The sequence below is a fragment of the Photinus pyralis genome, unplaced genomic scaffold (assembly GCF_008802855.1).
Source record: "Photinus pyralis isolate 1611_PpyrPB1 unplaced genomic scaffold, Ppyr1.3 Ppyr1.4_LG3a, whole genome shotgun sequence".
Taxonomy (NCBI): Eukaryota; Metazoa; Arthropoda; class Insecta; order Coleoptera; family Lampyridae; genus Photinus; species Photinus pyralis.
In genome coordinates this window covers 13428849-13448203 of record NW_022170509.1, presented here as the reverse complement: position 1 = coordinate 13448203, position 19355 = coordinate 13428849, and the positions used below count along the sequence as shown (strand labels likewise).

The following is a 19355-nucleotide window of genomic DNA, read 5'->3' as shown; positions in this document are numbered from 1 at the left end:
TAAAATATTTCGTATGTACATATATGCGACTTTATGATACTTTATTACTACATTATCAGCATTGCAGAAAGTTAGGGTCGTAACGAAAACTTCCATTATAGAAGATTTCAAGTATATGCTTGGGTAAGGGTAAGCGGTATTCAAACAAATACATAAAAATACGTTAAAAAATATCATAGTAAAACAAGTAAAATTAATTTTCTTTAGTATTACACATCACGATTCGCAGCTGTAGAAAACTTTTAAAGTTAGATGCGACTTTTTTCTTAAATATCAGAAGGGCTGCTTTTGATTTACGTAAATGATTGCATTGTAAGTTGAAAAAGTGTTCATTTTCAAAAAGTTAATTAGAGCCTCCGCCCCCCCCCCCCCTTTCGTATAGACACAAGATATGTAGTTCGCAGCCGCACGAGATGAGGAAGCAGCATATACAGAGAAGAATCTGAACTGTATTAGGTACTCTCTCCACGGAGGAAACGGTTATACGAAAATACATGGCAACATCATACACATAATACACTTCTACGTAAATTATTTATCATTCTCAAAAATTAACTATCAACCGAATTTTAACTAATCAAAATATCTTTATTATAAACACATCTTTTTTCTCAATGTATGTCTTCTTTTCTTCTAATTCTTTTACTCTATTGGTTACTTCTTCTATCATCATTCCTGCTCGGTACGGACTTATTCACTTAGCTTTTCTACCCCTACACACTCTCTAAACTCCTTGGAATCCTTTTGCTTGTCCTCGTCACTAAATTCGGATTGGAGGCCCTTACTCCTTTTCTTTAATCTGCAATTTCTTCCTTAACCTTTGTAATTGCTCAATTAATCAATTTTCTTCTTCTGTAACGTAAATTTCATGTTTATCTTCAATTTTCACTTGTGCTGCTTCTACTTTACCATCTTATCTGACTTCTTTTTTTGATAATAATTTTCTACAAAGTTAATGAATTGGGTTCTTTGTCTCTTTTGAGAGACTAGTGGAGCTCCTGGTCCCCGCCTCGGTAGTTTTCTTGATCCTGGTTGTCGAATAAATTCAATTCTCTTTGTTCTCTATAGTGCTTATCCGTAGCTGTAATTATTTTCATACCACGGGCCATAGTCTCCTCGGCTTCTCCTCAATCCCACTGGATTCACGGGTCTTCCTGTCGCCTTGGATCTTCGCCAGTTTCATCTTCTTGTTTGTTTCCGTGATTCCACCTCCTCGGCTCAAAATTGGATTCTTTCCAGCGTCGAATGGTCTTTCATCCTGCTCCAATTAAAATGTGTTCCACTTCTCGTGGAAATTGACGGGGCATGCACCAGGTGGTCTTCACGAATGGCCGCTGTTTCGCTTTCGCTGACCCAGTACCACACGTGGTCCACATAATTGCCGTTTTGGTTTTTGTATCTTCGGGGTGTACTCAATCGGATTCATAATATCTTAGATCTCTTCTGACCAGTATTGTCTTTGAAATTCTTCATTTATTTCTTGAAAATCTTTTCATCATCGACTGTGTAGATCCGCCCTGGATCTGGCATTACCGTCGAGGAAGTTCATGGTGCGGCCAATAAGGTTCTGATGATTTCCCTCGAAAATCTTCAAATAGCTTTCTAAAGTTTTTATAAAATTAATCGGATGGTTGGTTCTTCGGCTTTCGGTGTATAGATCCAGCCTTGTACATGATACATTTACAAATATCCATGCCCGAACCCGGATTCGAACCACGGACCCTTAGCACCACAGTTCAGCTTTAATTGCGCCACACGGGTCAGCCATAGAGTTAACGTTCTACGTTGATAATACATATATAAATAATCGTTTTTTGGCATTAGTTTGATAAACGTATATAACACCACTTTAACATACGCATATAAATCGTATTTCAATGAGAAATAATAAACGCCATAATATTGCTAATGACTATAGCAATATCCGCCGGATATACGGAGGGTTTTAGTCTACGATAAACGCTTTTTATACGGAACTGTGTTGCCAGAGAGTGCAATTCAGTGGGGTGGAACAACATTATTTAAAAAATATTTCATAAACTTTTTTTTTACTTAAGAAATCAGTTTTTAAGTGCCACCGCAATAATAATTACGGCACAACCCAACACAAAAGTGTGTTTTCAATCGATGTCAAGTTCAAGATGGATGCCAAGCTATTTTATTCTTTTTCTTCAATTACTGACTGTTCATTACACGTTTTGAATGCAGTTCATTTAAGGGTAGAAACTTTTTTGCAGTCGTAAAGGGTTCGAAAAACAGCTTCCACCCCCGAATGCACCAACTTTGGAAACGTTTGATATTCATTGTATAATGAATAGTTAAATGCTTATTCGTAGAACTATGTTACCCTCTCTTGACCAAAGCAAAACAGAAGTATCTACTTTAAATTTACGTCGGAGTAAACTTAAAAGAGTAACATGGCAACGTTTAAAATTTGTACTTAATCAGTAATGATGTAATGCAAGTTTGAAGGATTTACGCAGGTTCAATACGATGCGTGTTTCAAAGTTTTCATGAAATCAGGTCAAACGTGAACAATTTTAAATTGAAGAAAGAGCTGCCCGTTGCGCACGCAAACTGAATTCGAGACAACAGTAAAAAGTATACAAATACTGCCTGCGTAAAACCATTGTTAACATAATAAAAGGACTAAACTGGAGCAACTGACATAGACATATGCTGAATTTGAAATTGCACTTTAGTTCTGGTTTACTTACTTCGGCAAGTAAAATGTTTCTGCAAACTGACAGTTTATGCTCTGCCTTCCGAGGCATAATATGACGAAAAAGACGCACTCGCCATTTAATATGAAAATTTCGTATAAAGTAGCACTGAGAGGTTGAAAATCTGAATGTCAATCAAAAACACTTTTGATTAAAGTCTTAGTTTGATATTGAAAGCTAAAAATCAATGTATCCTTATGTAACGCTACAAGATAAACTGCGAAAGTAGACTAGTTAAAAATGGTTTGTCATACCAAAGGCACAACGTTGGCAAGGGATGCCGTAATGCGTCCATTTTGTTCTATTACTGTATTTAGAAATTACTCGTAAACTATGGAAATTTTTTAGTGCCAGAATTCCAGAAAAAACCCCTCGAGTTACATCGGTAACCCCTCATCGTCTAAATTAGCAATATGCTATTGTTGCGCTATAGAACCCCTCAGAATGGTGGAAATACCTACATTTATTTTTAATATCCACTATCCAGTATCCTTCTTCGGAAATTGTGTAATTTATATTATATACAAGTAAGTTTTGGATTTGTCATGAATAGTTATAATTTATTAACGAGTGGACTAATTACAATGAAATTTTGTAGGTCGAAAACTGAATTGCATGAAATTCAATATGGGCATAGCTTTAGCCATATCCCATATCCCTTCAGGAGAGATTTTGTCATTTAAAAGTATAGACGCCGTAAATCCCTATGTCTACTTCTTAATAAATTTCACTGTATATGTGTACCTGTACTTTTATAACCGTGCATTAAAGGGGATATGACCTTGACAGTAGAATCCTATAACAAAAAAGATAAAAGATAAAAAAAAACGAATTCTAGGTCAGACTTTTGTAACTAGACAGAAGTTGACCCACTATAGACCGTAAAGGTAAAATTACAAACATTTTGTTGAACCTGCACTAAAAAACCAAAAAATCTTCATATTTTTTCAGCGACAACTTTATTTTTTGCTTTTTAGTGCAGATTCTGTGTTGACGGGTTTCTCAGTTTAGTACTTTATATTCTGTCACTAAAACGTGTATCTACAGGCCTTTTCTAGCTATACCGATCCAACGAGTTTCAAGAATATTACAGCCTTAATATGCACCGTTTCAGACATGTTTCGTACAGAAATATTTCTGAGGCAGTTGGTAACGCTTTAAATCATTAATTAAATATATTCCTTTTAGTAGTATTTCTAGTGTAAGTTCTCTGTACGTTTGTTCGTAGAGTTTTTATTTCATAGTTCTTTCTTTTGCCGCTAGAGGCCAACTTTTCTGTATTTTCCATTTCTCTTGCTTTCGCGTGCGTGTTGCCTGTTCACTTAGAGAAGATTGTGCGTTCATATCGTAAAAGAATATAATACGCCTTTACTTTGACTTATTTCGTCATTGCCGGAAAAGCGATTTTTGTATTGGCTTTTTTCTCTTTGCTTCTGACGTGTTGGTGGGCTGCTTTATTGAATGCGCGAATTTATATTTAACAAGTGAATTACGCAGTGAGGTACGTACAGATATGACTCTGCATTATGTTAACACGTGTATCCTTTTAAGGCTTTGATTTCTATCCTCGTCTTCTCCTAATTTGCTCATCCTTCTCTCTTCATTTCCGCCGATTTGCACGGCCAATTCGTTGTCGATTAAAATTTTGCTTTTGCTATGTTAAAGTCATTTGAATTATTGATTTCCATTAGGTGTTGATTACGATTTATAGTATTCGTATCGCTTTGACGCGACAAACGTTAGATTTTGCCTCGCATTTTATAGGCCGCGCTATCACTACCACTCTTGCTTGTTTTTTGTTGTGTTTTATCTGATTACAGATTTTGGTAGTAGCGTTCTTCTGATTTCAGACGGCCGTAAACAGGATTCAAATCTAATATTTTAATTTCGTCGATACTCCGTGAGCTTAACGTTAGTTCATAAAAGGCTTTCGATACATCCGAATTGTAATTAATATATATTTGTATGCCTTAGTCATTTAAACCATTTTAAAAATTGTCTCAGATCGACCCGGAAAAAATATTTTCTTATAGAATGTGGCCTGTAGAATCAATAATTGCAAACAGTTCCAAGATTGGGCTACTAGTTCAAAAGTTACAGCCCTTTGAATTTTCTTTCGAAATTGGATTCTAGTCTATAACTTTTGATTGAGAAGTCTGATCGAAAAAGTACGAATTGTTTTGGATTCTACGCACCAAAATTAATAAGAAAAAGTGTCTTCCCGAGAAGTTTTGGTGCAGTCGATTTTTGGTAAAAAAGGACGGTTATACACTGCCTTTTTTTTAGGCCCGGAAAGAAAATTGTCTCAGATCGCCCGGAAGAAAAATTTCTTATAGAATGTGGCCTGTAGAATCCATAATTTCAAACAGTTCCTAGATTGGGCTACTAGTTCAAAAGTTACAGCTCTTTGAATTTTCTTTCGAAATTGGTTTCTAGTCTATAACTTTTGATTGAGAAGTCTGATCGAAAAAGTACGAATTGTTTTGGATTCTACCCACCAAAATTAATCAGAAAAAGTGTTTTCCCGAGAAATTTTGGTGCAGTCAATTTTTGGTAAAAAAGGAAGGCTACACTGCCTTTTTTTGAGGCCCGAAAAAGAAATTGTCTCAGATCGACCCGGAAAAAAGTTTTCTTATAGAATGTGGCCTGTAGAATCCATAATTTCAAACAGTTCCAAGATTGGGCTACTAGTTCAAAAGTTACAGCCTTTGAATTTTCTTTCGAAATTGGTTTCTAGTCTATAACTTTTGATTGAGAAGTCTGATCGAAAAAGTACGAATTGTTTTGGATTCTACGCACCAAAATTAATAAGAAAAAGTGTTTTCCCGAGAAATTTTGGTGCAGTCGATTTTTGGTAAAAAAGGAAGGTTATACACTGCCTTTTTTGAGGCCCTCAGAAAAAATTGTCTCAGATCGACCCGGAAAAAAAATTTTCTTATAGAATGTGGCCTGTAGAATCCATAATTTCAAACAGTTCCAAGATTGGGCTACTAGTTCAAAAGTTACAGCCCTTTGAATTTTCTTTCGAAATTGGTTTCTAGTCTATAACTTTTGATTGAGAAGTCTGATCGAAAAAGTACGAATTTTTTTGGATTCTACGCACCAAAATTAATAAGAAAAAGTGTTCTCCCGAGAAATTTTGGTGCAGTCAATTTTTGGTAAAAAAGGAAGGTTATACACTGCCTTTTTTTGAGGCGCTAAGAAAAAATTTTCTCAGATCGACCCGGAAAAAAAATTTCTTATAGAATGTGGCCTGTAGAATCCATAATTTCAAACAGTTCCAAGATTGGGCTAGTAGTTCAAAAGTTACAGCCCTTTGAATTTTCTTTCGAAATTGGTTTCTAGTCTATAACTTTTGATTGAGAAGTCTGATCGAAAAAGTACGAATTGTTTTGGATTCTACGCACCAAAATTAATAAGAAAAAGTGTTTTCCCGAGAAATTTTGGTGCAGTCGATTTTTGGTAAAAAAGGAAGGTTATACACTGCCTTTTTTTTGAGGCCCGAAAAAAAAATTGGTCTCAGATCGACCCGGAAAAAAATTTTCTTATAGAATGTGGCCTGTAGAATCCATAATTTCAAACAGTTCCAAGATTGGGCTACTAGTTCAAAAGTTACAGCCCTTTGAATTTTTTTTGAAATTGGTTTCTAGTCTATAACTTTTGATTGAGAAGTCTGATCGAAAAAGTACGAATTGTTTTGGATTCTACGCACCAAAATTAATAAGAAAAAGTGTATTCCCGAGAAATTTTGGTGTAGTAGATTTTTGGTAAAAAAGGAAGGTTATACACTGCCTTTTTTGAGGCCCTCAAAAAAAATTGTCTCAGATCGACCCGGAAAAAAAATTTTCTTATAGAATGTGGCCTGTAGAATCCATAATTTCTAACAGTTCCAATATTGGGCTACTTGTTCTAAAATTACAGCCCTTTGAATTTTCTTTCGAAATTGGTTTCTAGTCTATAACTTTTGATTGAGAAGTCTGATCGAAAAAGTACGAATTGTTTTGGATTTTACGCACCAAAATTAATAAGAAAAAGTGTTTTCCCGAGAAATTTTGGTGCAGTCAATTTTTGGTAAAAAAGGAAGGTTATACACTGCCTTTTTTTGAGCCCCGAAAAAAAAATTGTCTCAGATCGACCCGAAAAAAAAATTTTCTTATAGAATGTGGCCTGTAGAATCCATAATTTCAAACAGTTCCAAGATTGGGCTACTAGTTCAAAAGTTACAGCCCTTTGAATTTTCTTTCGAAATTGATTTCTAGTCTATAACTTTTGATTGAAAAATCTAATCGAAAAAGTACGAATTGTTTTGGATTCTACGCACCAAAATTAATAAGAAAAAGTGTTTTCCCGAGAAATTTTGGAGTAGTCGATGTTTGGTAAAAAAAAGGAAGGTTAAGTATTCAAATACTATGCGAAGTATTCGAATACTTCTCAAAGTATTCAAATACCTTGCGAAGTATTCGAATACTAAATATTTGTGAAAGTATTTGAGTTACAAATACAAATCTGCTTCCATAAAGGTATTTAATTACAAAGTATTTGAATACTTTAAAGGATTTGAATACTAAAAAGTATTTACAAAATCGAATACTGCCCAGCTCTGTTCCTGCGGAAGTATAACTTCTGTTTAAAAGTGATTTAAAAAAATGTGTTCCTCAACTCATCAAGTATGTATACAACCTATTTCGTGGAATTCTTCCCAGTTTCGTTGTCCGGACAAGAAATGCAGTGGAATTTTCAAAAACTAATTACAGATTCGTGATTTTCAGATACTCAGATACCAAATTTGGTCGAAATCCTTCAGTACAGTTCCGAGTAATTTTAAATATGGGCGAACTCCGGATATTGTATCAAATTACCCATTCAATCATTATGCAACAAATCCTTTACCTTGTAGCGTAAAGAAAAATAAAAGATTTCGATTTATGACCCGCTAAAATCCCGTGAGTTATGTTGTTTCGCCTCCAGCAAAAGGCTTCTGAGGGTAAAGGCGTAAGATTACGGTTGCTTAAATCCAACTTAAGCAACCGCGAAAGTTGTTTAGGAACTTGCAGTCACAGTTTTGGTGTATGAAGTGGATTTCACGAAAATTGTAATTCACTAAAGTCCGTGTGAGTTATGTTGCTAAAAAACAATTTAATTTGCTGTTATTTAGTTTGAAAGTGAATTGGATACACTATAGTTTTAGGTAGTGATGTTACGAATCATTTAATGGAAATGCACGTATTTTCAATTTAAATTAAAGCTTATATCCGAAATTTACCCGAACGTATCCAACGTTGAATTAGATCGCTCAAATCTAATTTCCCTGATCCACATAATGGTGCAAGTGCATCTAAGAATCTAATGCAAATAACGAGTTTCCGTAGACGTTTAGGTTTAAAACTCTCAATTTTGTGGAATCGTGGAAAGCGTTCTTCGATAATGGCTTATCTCGATTACAATACGACAAATCCAACGTATCTCATTCATGGAGCTTTGTTCTAGCTAGAGTTGGTGTGATGTTGAACTCGTTAGATTATTACTTCCCGAGAATAATGTAACCAGAGATGTTCGTCGCATTCATGTACTACCTGTCGTATAATTATTCCTGCAATAATTCCTAGGAATTAAATCACAACTGCTCATTTTGAACATTTCCAAACTCATTACGGTTTTAAGACAGAAACGCCAATTTCGCTAAGATTGGTTTTCAGATAAATCTAACGGCGTAACGGCGGAGACGTTTAAAAAGAATTGCGAATTCAAATGAGTTAAACCGCAGTTACTAATATCTAAATACATTAACGATCTACTGGATAAGAAAATTCCCTTGACTGCATCAAGAGGGTTTCCTTGTAACTCCAGAGTTATAAATCTGGGTAAATCGCTGAAATAATTAGTGGAAAGTTTAGTAATCGCTTTCATATTTCGAAAATTGCTACTTATTTAAACGCATCCGCATACACTCAGTTAATTTCCCTTATAAAAACATCTGCATCGATTGGATAATTAAAATGAGGCTTCGTGAGGTAGTCGGAAAGTTGTTACCGGCGCATTTTAATGTGAGAACAAAACGGTTTTACGCTGGTTATACGATTAGAATTAACGTCTAGAATATAGACATTAAGACTAAGTTCGTTGTAAGGGATTTCCGTAAGATTGCTCTTAGAACCGTCGGTTACCCAGTTAACCCGAAAATAGTGGCAATCGCAATCATCTGGACAGTCTAATTCAGCTAATTCGTAGCTGAAAGTCCACGAAACTTACGAACAAGAGGTAACGCTGTTCGCCAGTGCTTTAAAATGTCATTACAGTAGTATATTTAAGGATTGAACTCATTTTTATCCTCCATCCACTTGCTATTAACCATTTGTAATTGTCAGTCAGGTCTAAAATTGCGGCGATTTTTCTTTAAAAAAATGAAAAAATGGTACCTCATACACTACGGCTCTTCTGCAGACTACTATGTTGATATAAAACTAGGTTTAATACAATCCTATGCAGTATCAATTAATCAGGAAAAATAGGAGACGGGTCGTGCACGTTGAAATCTCGCCGATAGTAAGCGAATTTTCAAATTCGCAAAGGTATAGTTTTTCTGGTATATCCTTGTATTTTAATATCACGAACAAACCACACTTTTATTAATATAAGTGTACAGTTGAGTTAATGATTTTGGAAACACTGATTGTCACAAGTAGGAGAAATCTTTACTACGTAATAATTTGCACTTTCATGTTTATTATTGTATTTTTCTTCTAAGCGACGATTCGGATGATTTTACGGCTACTAATAAACAAAGTTCAACCTCGTCTTCAGGTTATTTTCATATCAGTTTTAACAATGGTTCTTTGTAGTAAAATATTTCCCCACAAAATGGCGAATTATTCAACCAGGCGGCCATGTCTAATCATTAATTCGTTACCGTCTTTCTACACTACCAATTACAAATGATTTAAGGTCGTTAATCAACATCCCACACGAATTCAAAAAATGAAAGCTTGCTTTTCCCAAGTTTGTGGTGACATCGTGCGGAGTTCGCAGTTGTAACCCAATACACTTAATTAAAACGATTGAATATGAGCTAAATCTGATCGCTCCTCCATCCGGAATCTATTAACCAACGACGGACTTCATTTACCACGGTTTAAAAATCCCATTATGGAAATTCCAGGTGTGGCAACTCCACAAGCCCACAACGTGCATGCAACGATGGAGGCAACATCGCCAATGTAAAAATTCGATCAGCTGACAGTGATATCCCCCACCACAGAAATGGAGTATAAAAGAGCGTACATCGGTATGACAACTTTAGTCTGTTTCTGCTGCTATTAGCGAAGGAAATCTACGCCTATACACCTTCTGCTAACATTAGCGAAGCAGAACTTCACCACACCTACTACTGCTATTGGCGTAGGAACACCAAAATTCCCATAGTGTGTTATATCACGATGTTTTGATATCACCTCTACTTTCCAATTCCGGATATCCGGTTAAATCAAAATCTCTTCCCTCAAACCTCAAAAAGTCGTCACCAAGAGAACACATTTCCCAAACAGGTAACTTATCAGAAAAAATCAATGCCCCAAGTTTTCACGGCCTAAAGATTGCTAATGATATTGTTATAATGCCAAACTGCACTCCCCTTAAAACCCCGAAGGTTCTAACTTTACAACGAAATTTCGAAAAAACTTAATTAACCAATTAGTAATTTTAATCGGTACTAAATGTCATAGTTCAGCCGTTACGGTCCGAAACTTGGGGTTCATGAGGGTAGCAGAAGGCTAGGTGGATTGGTTGTGTTGTGCCGGTTTGTCCCCGTAAAAAATTTGCAAGTAAAACCATCGAATACGTAATTATAGGAAGAAGTATTATTCCGTAGTAAAAATCGTATACAGATATTTGAGTCCGCCGCCAGGGGTTTTCGAGTCTGGCCATCTGGCGTTCGACTTAACAAGTAATGCGTTCAATTTAAAACAAATTCCGCGTTTTAGAAGGTCCCCATACTTGTCAACGTTGCCAAACTATTAACATTCCATACTTTCATTCAATTCCATTATGCTATATATAAGCACTACGGCCTTATTTTAAATAAACTCTTGGTCTAATTACTAACTGATCTCTGATGTCTATTATTAGAGGAACCACATGGCTACTGTCAAGGAATAATAATTAAGTACTATTCCAGTAGTGTTTAATATTGTAACATATTTCTTTGTTTTAAAATCATTTAAAACGCTTAGTACAAACATTCAAAAAATGTACACATACACCTGAGAGGTTCCACCTTGTATATACAACTTACGACGATACATACATTTTTGAGAGTTGGCAACCATGCAATTTCTAGGTGGGAAAAAGCTGCCTGCGTCATCTAGAAAGCAAGAACGTGGGTTACGTTTGGCATCTTGTCTAGAATGGTGGTCGTGAACGCGTCGCTCCATAAAGGTTTGTTGTTATTTTGTGTTATTTAATGCAGGTAGTAATTTTTGCATTTCTTTATATCGTATTTTGATAACCACTTAACCCCATTTTACTGCACAATTTAATATTAATTTGACGGCTGTTTTTTTTTATTGGTAAGTTCCTTTTTCCATCCTATTTCTATTTTTATTAGGTGAACTACCCTTTTCAAAGTTTATTTTTGCAATGTAATTTATTTCGACTTACATTTCCGAGCTTTTACAATCAATAATAATTGCGATGATTGTTAAACAAACTTTTCACAATTTCAGTGTTTTATTCTACGTTCGTTCCCCACTGTGCTTCAGGTCATAGCGTTGTTTATAACTAACGTAAGGGGGCCTTCCCTTAGATGCTTGATTACGTGCCACTTTTCAAATTTAAGCGGAATCTTGTTTAATTTTGGAGGGAATAGTCATTCGGGTGGCCATTTTTAAACGTTGCCGGGTTGACTTTATTTCCGTGTTCTTGTAGTGTGAAGTTAGTGTAGAACCTGGGGGTTAAGTACACTACACACCAAAAGAATATTCACGCAAAACGGGCTTATTGTGTCATTAATTACACATTTGTAAATAAATGGTTATTAGGTATATTCGTAATTGAAAATTGTTTATAGACTGTTAAGTCTTGTTACAAGCTTCATCAGAACTTTCTCTCAAAAAGCTACAGCCCAAAAATAGGTCAGGAGGACTGTTTAATATTCAGTTGTACCGGATTTTTTTAATCCTAAAAACTGTATGAGTTCAGCAGCCGTTTCTGATCCGGCTCGAAGCACGCATTTTCTAGTGAGGGGTTGGTGTTACTTTCCCGACTGTAGCCATCGATTAGTGCGATAAACAGAAAATTTATTTTCCATGTCAAAAATTTCTGGATTTTAGGTAGCGCCATTGGTAGCCAGTTTGGGCCAATTTAGCGAAGCAAAAGCGCATTTTGGGTTACGTCGCCGCTAGGTATGGTGGAAATGGCAAAACTACTCGAAGATAGTGCTCAAAATACAGCCATCTTTCGAACGCTTCCCCTTGAGGGACGTAAAATTCCTCCACCGAGTAACCGTTTTTTTAAATCCATGTCTATCTGCTTTCGAATGAACTCAAACGAGGGGAGTCGACATCCCCAATTTTTTGCTTGTTGACTTCATTGCCCCCTCACAAGATTAAACAGCACTCGATTTCGATACCCCCTGAAATCTATGATGTCTTTCCATGTCCCTCACCTGCTAGCGATATGTATCACTAAGAACTCAAAGGAGTGGCAGTGGTTTTTCAAGGTTCTTTCTATCTGGAATAGAACTATCTTCGTACAATTTCTTCTGACGGTACACGTAACTTCTGAGCAAAACCACTTTACCTCTATTCACCGTTCCAATACATCGTTGCAACATGGTGGAAGTAATCTTAGGTGCAAGGTGAGTTCTTATGATTTTTTTGGTACTTGGAATAATTCTGTCAATAAAAATATAAGGCACAAATCTATGGATATTTAAACACGAGTAGTACGACTGTATATTTATTTATAACCTCTTTAACAAAGATACGATTCTGTTACAATGTTTATTATAGCACAGAGATGACAAATTGGTAATATACATGCATGTAATCTTCTTTTCTTGTTTATATTATTATCAACCAACAGCAAAATGATATTTGCTGACATGCCTTTTGATGCATATTTAAAATAGTTCTGACTACACTCTGATTTGTTTACATAATATTGTAGTTGCAAAAAATATATATGTATATTATGCAAGTTTTTAATAATAGAATAACGTATAGGTAAGCACAAACGTTTTGTTTCACTTTAACTAATCTTACCAAAATTATTTATACAAAGTGAACGACAAAGGTATGGTATAGAAATGCATAATGGTTTTTTTTTGTTTTTAAATATTATTGCGATTTATTTTATTCATCTAATATAAGTTACAGTATTTGACACAATAGACCATGGTGTATTATATACATATTATGCCCTAAATAATAGTTTAGAAAACTAGTCATTATTCAGTCTTTGCAACTATATTAAAAAATATAATTACAAGGAAGTGTAATAAGGAATTTATAAGAAGATTTGCCTTTATTTTAAAATACAATCCAAAATATAAGTAAACATTTTAAAAACTACGTGGTTCCTAAGTGTTTATGGTCCAATTGAACATAGACTATATTGGAGATATGCCATTAGTTGGAAAGTAACTGTCAACACTTGATCAATGTATAATGTAGAACCATCCAAAAAAAGCAAAAGACAAATTTTCTCACGTGTACATAAGTTACAGTGATTCCGTTACACAAAATTATTGTTGGCTAATATATTTTATATTTTTTTATCCACTGCACTTTAGGTTATTCGGAAGAACACTGAACAAGCTCACATCGAAATATGCTAATTTATATCGCTCTACACATATACGATGTGAGGTCTTGTCTTGACATTCGGATCAAATTGTCTGTAAATCTCCATATCATTGTTCTTGGCAAAGGAATCCCACGGGGGTAACGTGCGGTATTCATGAATCAATGGAGGGCCGATAATATACTTATCGACGCGGGGATCGTCGTACGTGAGGGCAAGACTAGTGCCGTTGGGACACTGTGCGGTCTCCCTCTGAGGCAGCTCCCGCTTGTTTAAACGTCGTCTCATAGGACCTAAATACAGCAAAGTAGATGCTGTTGCTAACAGTAGACAAGCAAAAAGGGCTGCCGAGACTGCCGCAATCCACCCCAACGAGCAGTCTACTTGCGATTCTGAAGCATCTGCAAGTAAAACGTTCACTAAGGGTTCCGGCCCTGCGCATCTAATATATTCCGTATCAATAATTAGATCACTTCCTACGGTATCATTACTGTACTGTTTTCTAGAGACTTGATCTTGTTGTAATCTCCAAAGCCACAATAGTGAACAATTGCACTGGAAAGGATTTCCGCCTAATTTCAGAGACTTCAACTGGTCGAGTGGGAAATTTGAAACTTCTAAGGTCACTAGTTGATTATTTCGAATTGAAATGTGAGTTACACGGGGATTTCCGTAAAATAGTCTCGTGGGAAGGCTATGTAGACCTATATTGTCGTCGAGCCACACCTCTTCTAAATAAATGTTATCTACGAAAGCCCTCGAGTCTATGCGAGTGAGCAGGTCCAATCTATTCAAACGTAAATAACGCAATTGAAAAAGGCCGCGAAATGCCACGGGCGGAACGGAGCGAATAAAGTTTCCACTAAAATGAAATACGGTTAAATTCGATAATTTGGAAAGCGACGCCGTGGGAACCGATGTAAAATTGTTATCGTTTAGGTGCAGCTCTTCCAAACTAGCCAGGCCCGCCAAAGCACCGGGATGAATTTCATTTATAACGTTTGTGTCCAGTAAAAGCACTCGCAATTCTAGTAAGGTGGGCATTTCACCGTCTTCTATCGTTACTAAAAGATTTCTGGATAGAGATAAGACTTGAAGATTCATCGCGTCTCCTATAGCCGATCCGGGCATTTCTAATATTTGATTATCGTCTAATATTAGCTCTCGAAGGAGCTTTGTCTGTGACAGCAAACCTTCTTCTAAGTATACCAGTTGGTTGTTGCTTAGCCGAAGTATCTCCAAAGAATGTAATTCGTGAAACGTCACCGAAGGCAACTCTTCCAAGCGATTGTAGCTAAGATCAAGTTCCGTAAGGTTATGTAATCCTTTGAAGGAATCTTTGGAAAGACTTTCGATCTCGTTATTACTTAGATTTAGATGTTTTAGTTGGCGTTGAAATTCAAAGTTCGAGTTTCCTAGTGTTTGTATTTTATTGGCCGATAAGTCTAAGGATATTAAATTATAGTAGAATCTCAAAGTAAAGTGAACGTTATCTATTTTATTGTGGGAAAGATTTATATGTCGCACTTCGGGGTTTAGTTGAATAGGGACGACTTCCAAGCTGGCGGCGACACAGGATGTGTGTAGAAGGTCGTCATTGCAGCGGCATCGAGCAGGGCACATTGCATAAGCCGAGCAGGCTAGCAGCAACATAAACAGCACCCACATGGGTCGGGCCCTATCACCCCCCATGCCAAGCGCGCCGCACCCGCATGGGACCTGCAACAAGCAAACAAACTCATTTAATGATTATAACGTCCTATGCAAATTATTTCTACTAGCGGGAATAATTAAACCGCAACATTGCATTATGAAAAACCACAAAATTTAGTTGGCAACAATGATGAGAAACGGTAAATGTTTATTTCATTTTTCAGTAGTTTGGACGCGGCAATTTACTTTTAAGCGTATTTTCTTTAGTTTCATAAACTTAACAGTGTGTCGGTTTAAAATCATCCAAAGTCGTTTATTTGGATTGAGAATTACCAAATCCTTCTGGTTTTACAAAATGATCGAGGAATGCAGTTGATTTTACCCAAAGTGAATATGCGAGTAGCTATTCCGTACAGGTTGGTGTAATCTAAATATTCTACTCCTGTAGGTTGTGGACGCTTGTTGGTTAAAAAACCATATCTTAAAGTAACAGTCAAAGACAATTTGGGTTCACAATTTCAAAATGGTTTTAAAATCGGAATATTAGTATATTCGACAAACATTTTGCATACTACCCGGTCAAAAGTTGTTTTATTAACTGCTTCATCTGTAGATCCATATATCGGCCATTAGTAGGTTAAGATGTTCCAACACTTGTATGTGAGTACAAGTTTCTATTTCAATCTCATCAGTTTGTAATACCTTTAAATTATTTTTCTCTCCTTTGTGCTGCACAAAAAGTTTAATTTTAATCGGGCGGACGTTTTATTTGCCTTCCGCCCCTGTAATCGCGCTTGATCGGTCACCTTGTATGTGAATTTTACTTATTTTTAACGTTAAAAGTGGTTTGTAAATTAGGATCAAGCGCATGTCCAACCATGCCATTCGAATTCTAGGTCAATTTTGAGAGAATTGTTAGTTGTTAATTTTGTTTAAATAATCAATTTGTATTTTATTTATTTGTTCAATTTTTGTACGTGTTAAAAGATTTAAACATCTGAAAATAATTGCGTAGGATCTGTAAAAGTTTATCTCCGGTCGTAGATAAGAAGTTTAGTTATCACACGTGCAGTTTATCTTTCAACGACGCACTAATTTGTTAGTCGAGTTAAACGGAAGCGTAGTTTACGTTCACGAAAGTTTTGACCATCATCAAAGGGCCAATACTATAAATGTAATTACATCGAAGTCAGTGTCATCTAAATCGAGATTCGAGTGCTACAACTGAAGTCGAGAAGTGAAGTTTTGAAGCAATATAAGCTAGTGTTTCGTCATATATTATAAATCGCAGTTACCAGCGGGGATTTAGGATTATTGACACTTTAAAGTAGTTAATCTATCGATCGTTTGTTGCGTGGCATGTGTTATTCTGCCCCGGTGTGCCTCGCACCCAGATTTACATCAGGTAAAAATTTGTTAATTAATTATTTGGAATTTTAGAGGCAGTTAAGGCTGCTCAATTTTTCAAATCAATAAAATTATCTGAATATCGAAATTTTCGTCGTGGCGAAAACTGGACGTGCCGTGGAAGATTAATAAGTGTATCTTTTAAAGGTTTTGTTAGTACCTGTACATTTTTGTAAGGTAGTGGCACCTATAGCAACGATGGGTCATCCTCTTTAACTTGAATCTCAATTTTAAGCGTGGTCGTTAATTTAACCACCTGGACGGATTTCGATGAGACATTTTTTAAATGCGTCTCTGTGTGTCCCCAGATGGTTTAGATTCACAATTGGGCCGGATTGTATTATACAATTTTTTAAAAACTTCTTTTTTCGTTGATGTCGCACTCTGCTATTTCGTGTACCCATTAATATGTGCGTCAAGTCGTTTGCGTCGTACCGTGCCGATATGTTTACATTTTTACATTCCGTACGTTGCGTATTTTAAGACTTAGTAAAATGATGCCTTAAAAATCCGGAAATTCCGTTCAGTTCCGATGCTTCTATACCAGGTATGGTACTTAATTTTCCAACCATTTCTAAAGGAAGTGGCGGTCTATAATAATATTCGCGTTTCAAATTCGATCACAACTTAACCGAGATGGTAAAGATACTAAGTAGGTACTAATGTTAACAAATTACTTGAATGTAATAGCATATTACCCAGAAGGGGCAAAATAGTTATGAATTAATACGCACGCTAAAGAGTTATCTAAATTGTCTCTTTGTAGAGGATCTATCAAATCTCGTTCATGACCCGTTGCCCCATTTCACAGTAAAAAGCCATTCGTTATCAGCCGGTGGAAGATATGTCAATGGCGTCGGCACTTGCAGGTATCGGTGAATTTAACCCAGGGTTACTTGTATGTCGAACCAGTTTTGTATGTAATGTAACAAATATCAGCCGAATCTAAACAAAGATACACTTCAATTACGGGAAATGCAAATGGCGGTACTCACGATAAGAAAGAAAAAACGCAATTCAAATCCTCACTATTGGAGTTTATAGGTGAATACGTCCTAACTACTGCGGAATCTCCAATTTAATGAGTCCAATCGCCACAGATTAATAAATATGTATGATGGCAGTTAAAATTCCACTTCGGAATTTTATGCAGGGCTGTTTCTCTTTCAACAACAACTAATAGAAATCCCACTACTATTCTCTACTCTCCAAACACTAATACTAGTCGGGACGGATGGCCTACGGACGCGCTGTTCACAATGATCCCAAACGCCAAGTTTTTGCCTATTTTACTAAGTCTCTCGCAAAATAGAATGTTTATATGGACCATACAGTGGTCGCCTCGGTATTTTCCACGGGAATCCCCTCAAAAATTCTAATCTCTATTATTTGGTAACGCCACTTTTTACATGGCGCAGTCATTCAACGAATCATTTTCTTCCATGACAATTTTGATTCGCGCTACCACCCGATTGCCAGAAAAAACTAGACTGTCCTATTGACTATCTACAGTCTACACACTAGAATCCAGCGTACTGCATTTTTGGAAACGGTGACATTGCTTTAAAAAACTACGTCATTTTTCACCACCGTTGTTTTCTGCAATCGAAGATTGCCCTATGTGTTCCTGTACAGTTACCGTTATACATCTTCGCCTCTTAGTTTTCGCCCCCATGTAAAATTAACTCACTCGTTCAGAAAGCTCAAGCTATGATAATGTATGTCTCTTTCCCGAAACACTTACTGATAGAAGGACCCTTATGTTAGTAACTTTAACTTTATGATTATTGATAAAAAAAAGGTACAATTTGAGGCGAAGTTCAAATCCTTCTTCGCTGCTTTTACACTTAACCTGATTCGTGGCGTCCTGGAATACTTATGTGTGGCCTCGTGAGAGTCGGACGTGCTACGGTTGACAGAACGGGAAAATATAATGTTTGTGTTGATCAGCTAATTAAGATTACTTAAAGTGTAGTGTTTCTGACAGTAAAGGTCGATTTTATCCAGGAAAGTGGGCTCTTTTGCCACCAATCACATATTTGCGTGAAATGAAACCAAAAAGCAGATTAATTTAGTTAAGTTCAGGATACACGAACATTTGAACAATATTACAATATCCGCCATTATTCAAGATGGCGACGATTTGGTGACATTTGTGACATTTGTCTTATTTTTGTAAGTGAAATCATGGATTTCGGGATCACTTTTTATGACCATGCCCTGAAATAATTAGGGCGGTGGGTATATTAGCGTGTGGAGTATAAAGGAATTCGCTACAATGATTGAAATAAAACGAGTTAAATAACAAATATTAGGCTTTTAGGAGGACCTTTTTAAATATATTAATTACAAAGGTAAAGTCTCATATGTCATTGTCTTTCAAGTCTAAAGTCAGCCATTCATATTCATTAACTTATAAGTGATATATTGCCGAGAATTTGTATAAAGCAAATTCAAATTGCGAACGTCTAGATGGCATAGAGTTTGCTACATTAAAAGCTTAGGGTGTTACGAAACGAACCTAGCAATAATAAGAGGAATGAAAATCAAAGGAAATCGGACAGAGAGCGGAGTAGGGGATGATTTCGTTCACAGCGTGAGGCGATTGCGGTCGAGCTGTTAATCCGCGATTTTAGGGGTGCCATAAATGCACCCTGATCTACAGCACTTATAGACATTTCGACTTTTTTAGAATGTATTTATCGTTGAATCCCACATATTGGAAAACTCCACTTGAGTCGCAAATAAAGAACACTCGAGGGAAACGAATGGCAA

At 36.2% G+C, this 19355-nt stretch overlaps 1 protein-coding gene across 1 annotated transcript; it reads right to left on the bottom strand.

Annotated features, from left to right (window-relative positions):
• Positions 1 to 12685: 12685 nt before the first annotated feature.
• LOC116166185 (chondroadherin-like) lies at positions 12686 to 15233 on the bottom strand. Its single transcript, XM_031481048.1, has one exon. The coding sequence runs from the start codon at positions 15210 to 15212 to the stop codon at positions 13566 to 13568; it is 1647 nt and encodes a 548-aa protein (XP_031336908.1). The 5' UTR covers positions 15213 to 15233; the 3' UTR covers positions 12686 to 13565.
• Positions 15234 to 19355: the final 4122 nt, after the last annotated feature.

Coding starts and splice junctions, on each gene's coding strand:
- LOC116166185 (XM_031481048.1), bottom strand. CDS start 15,212: ATGGGGGGTGATAGGGCCCGACCCATGTGGGTGCTGTTTATGTTGCTG.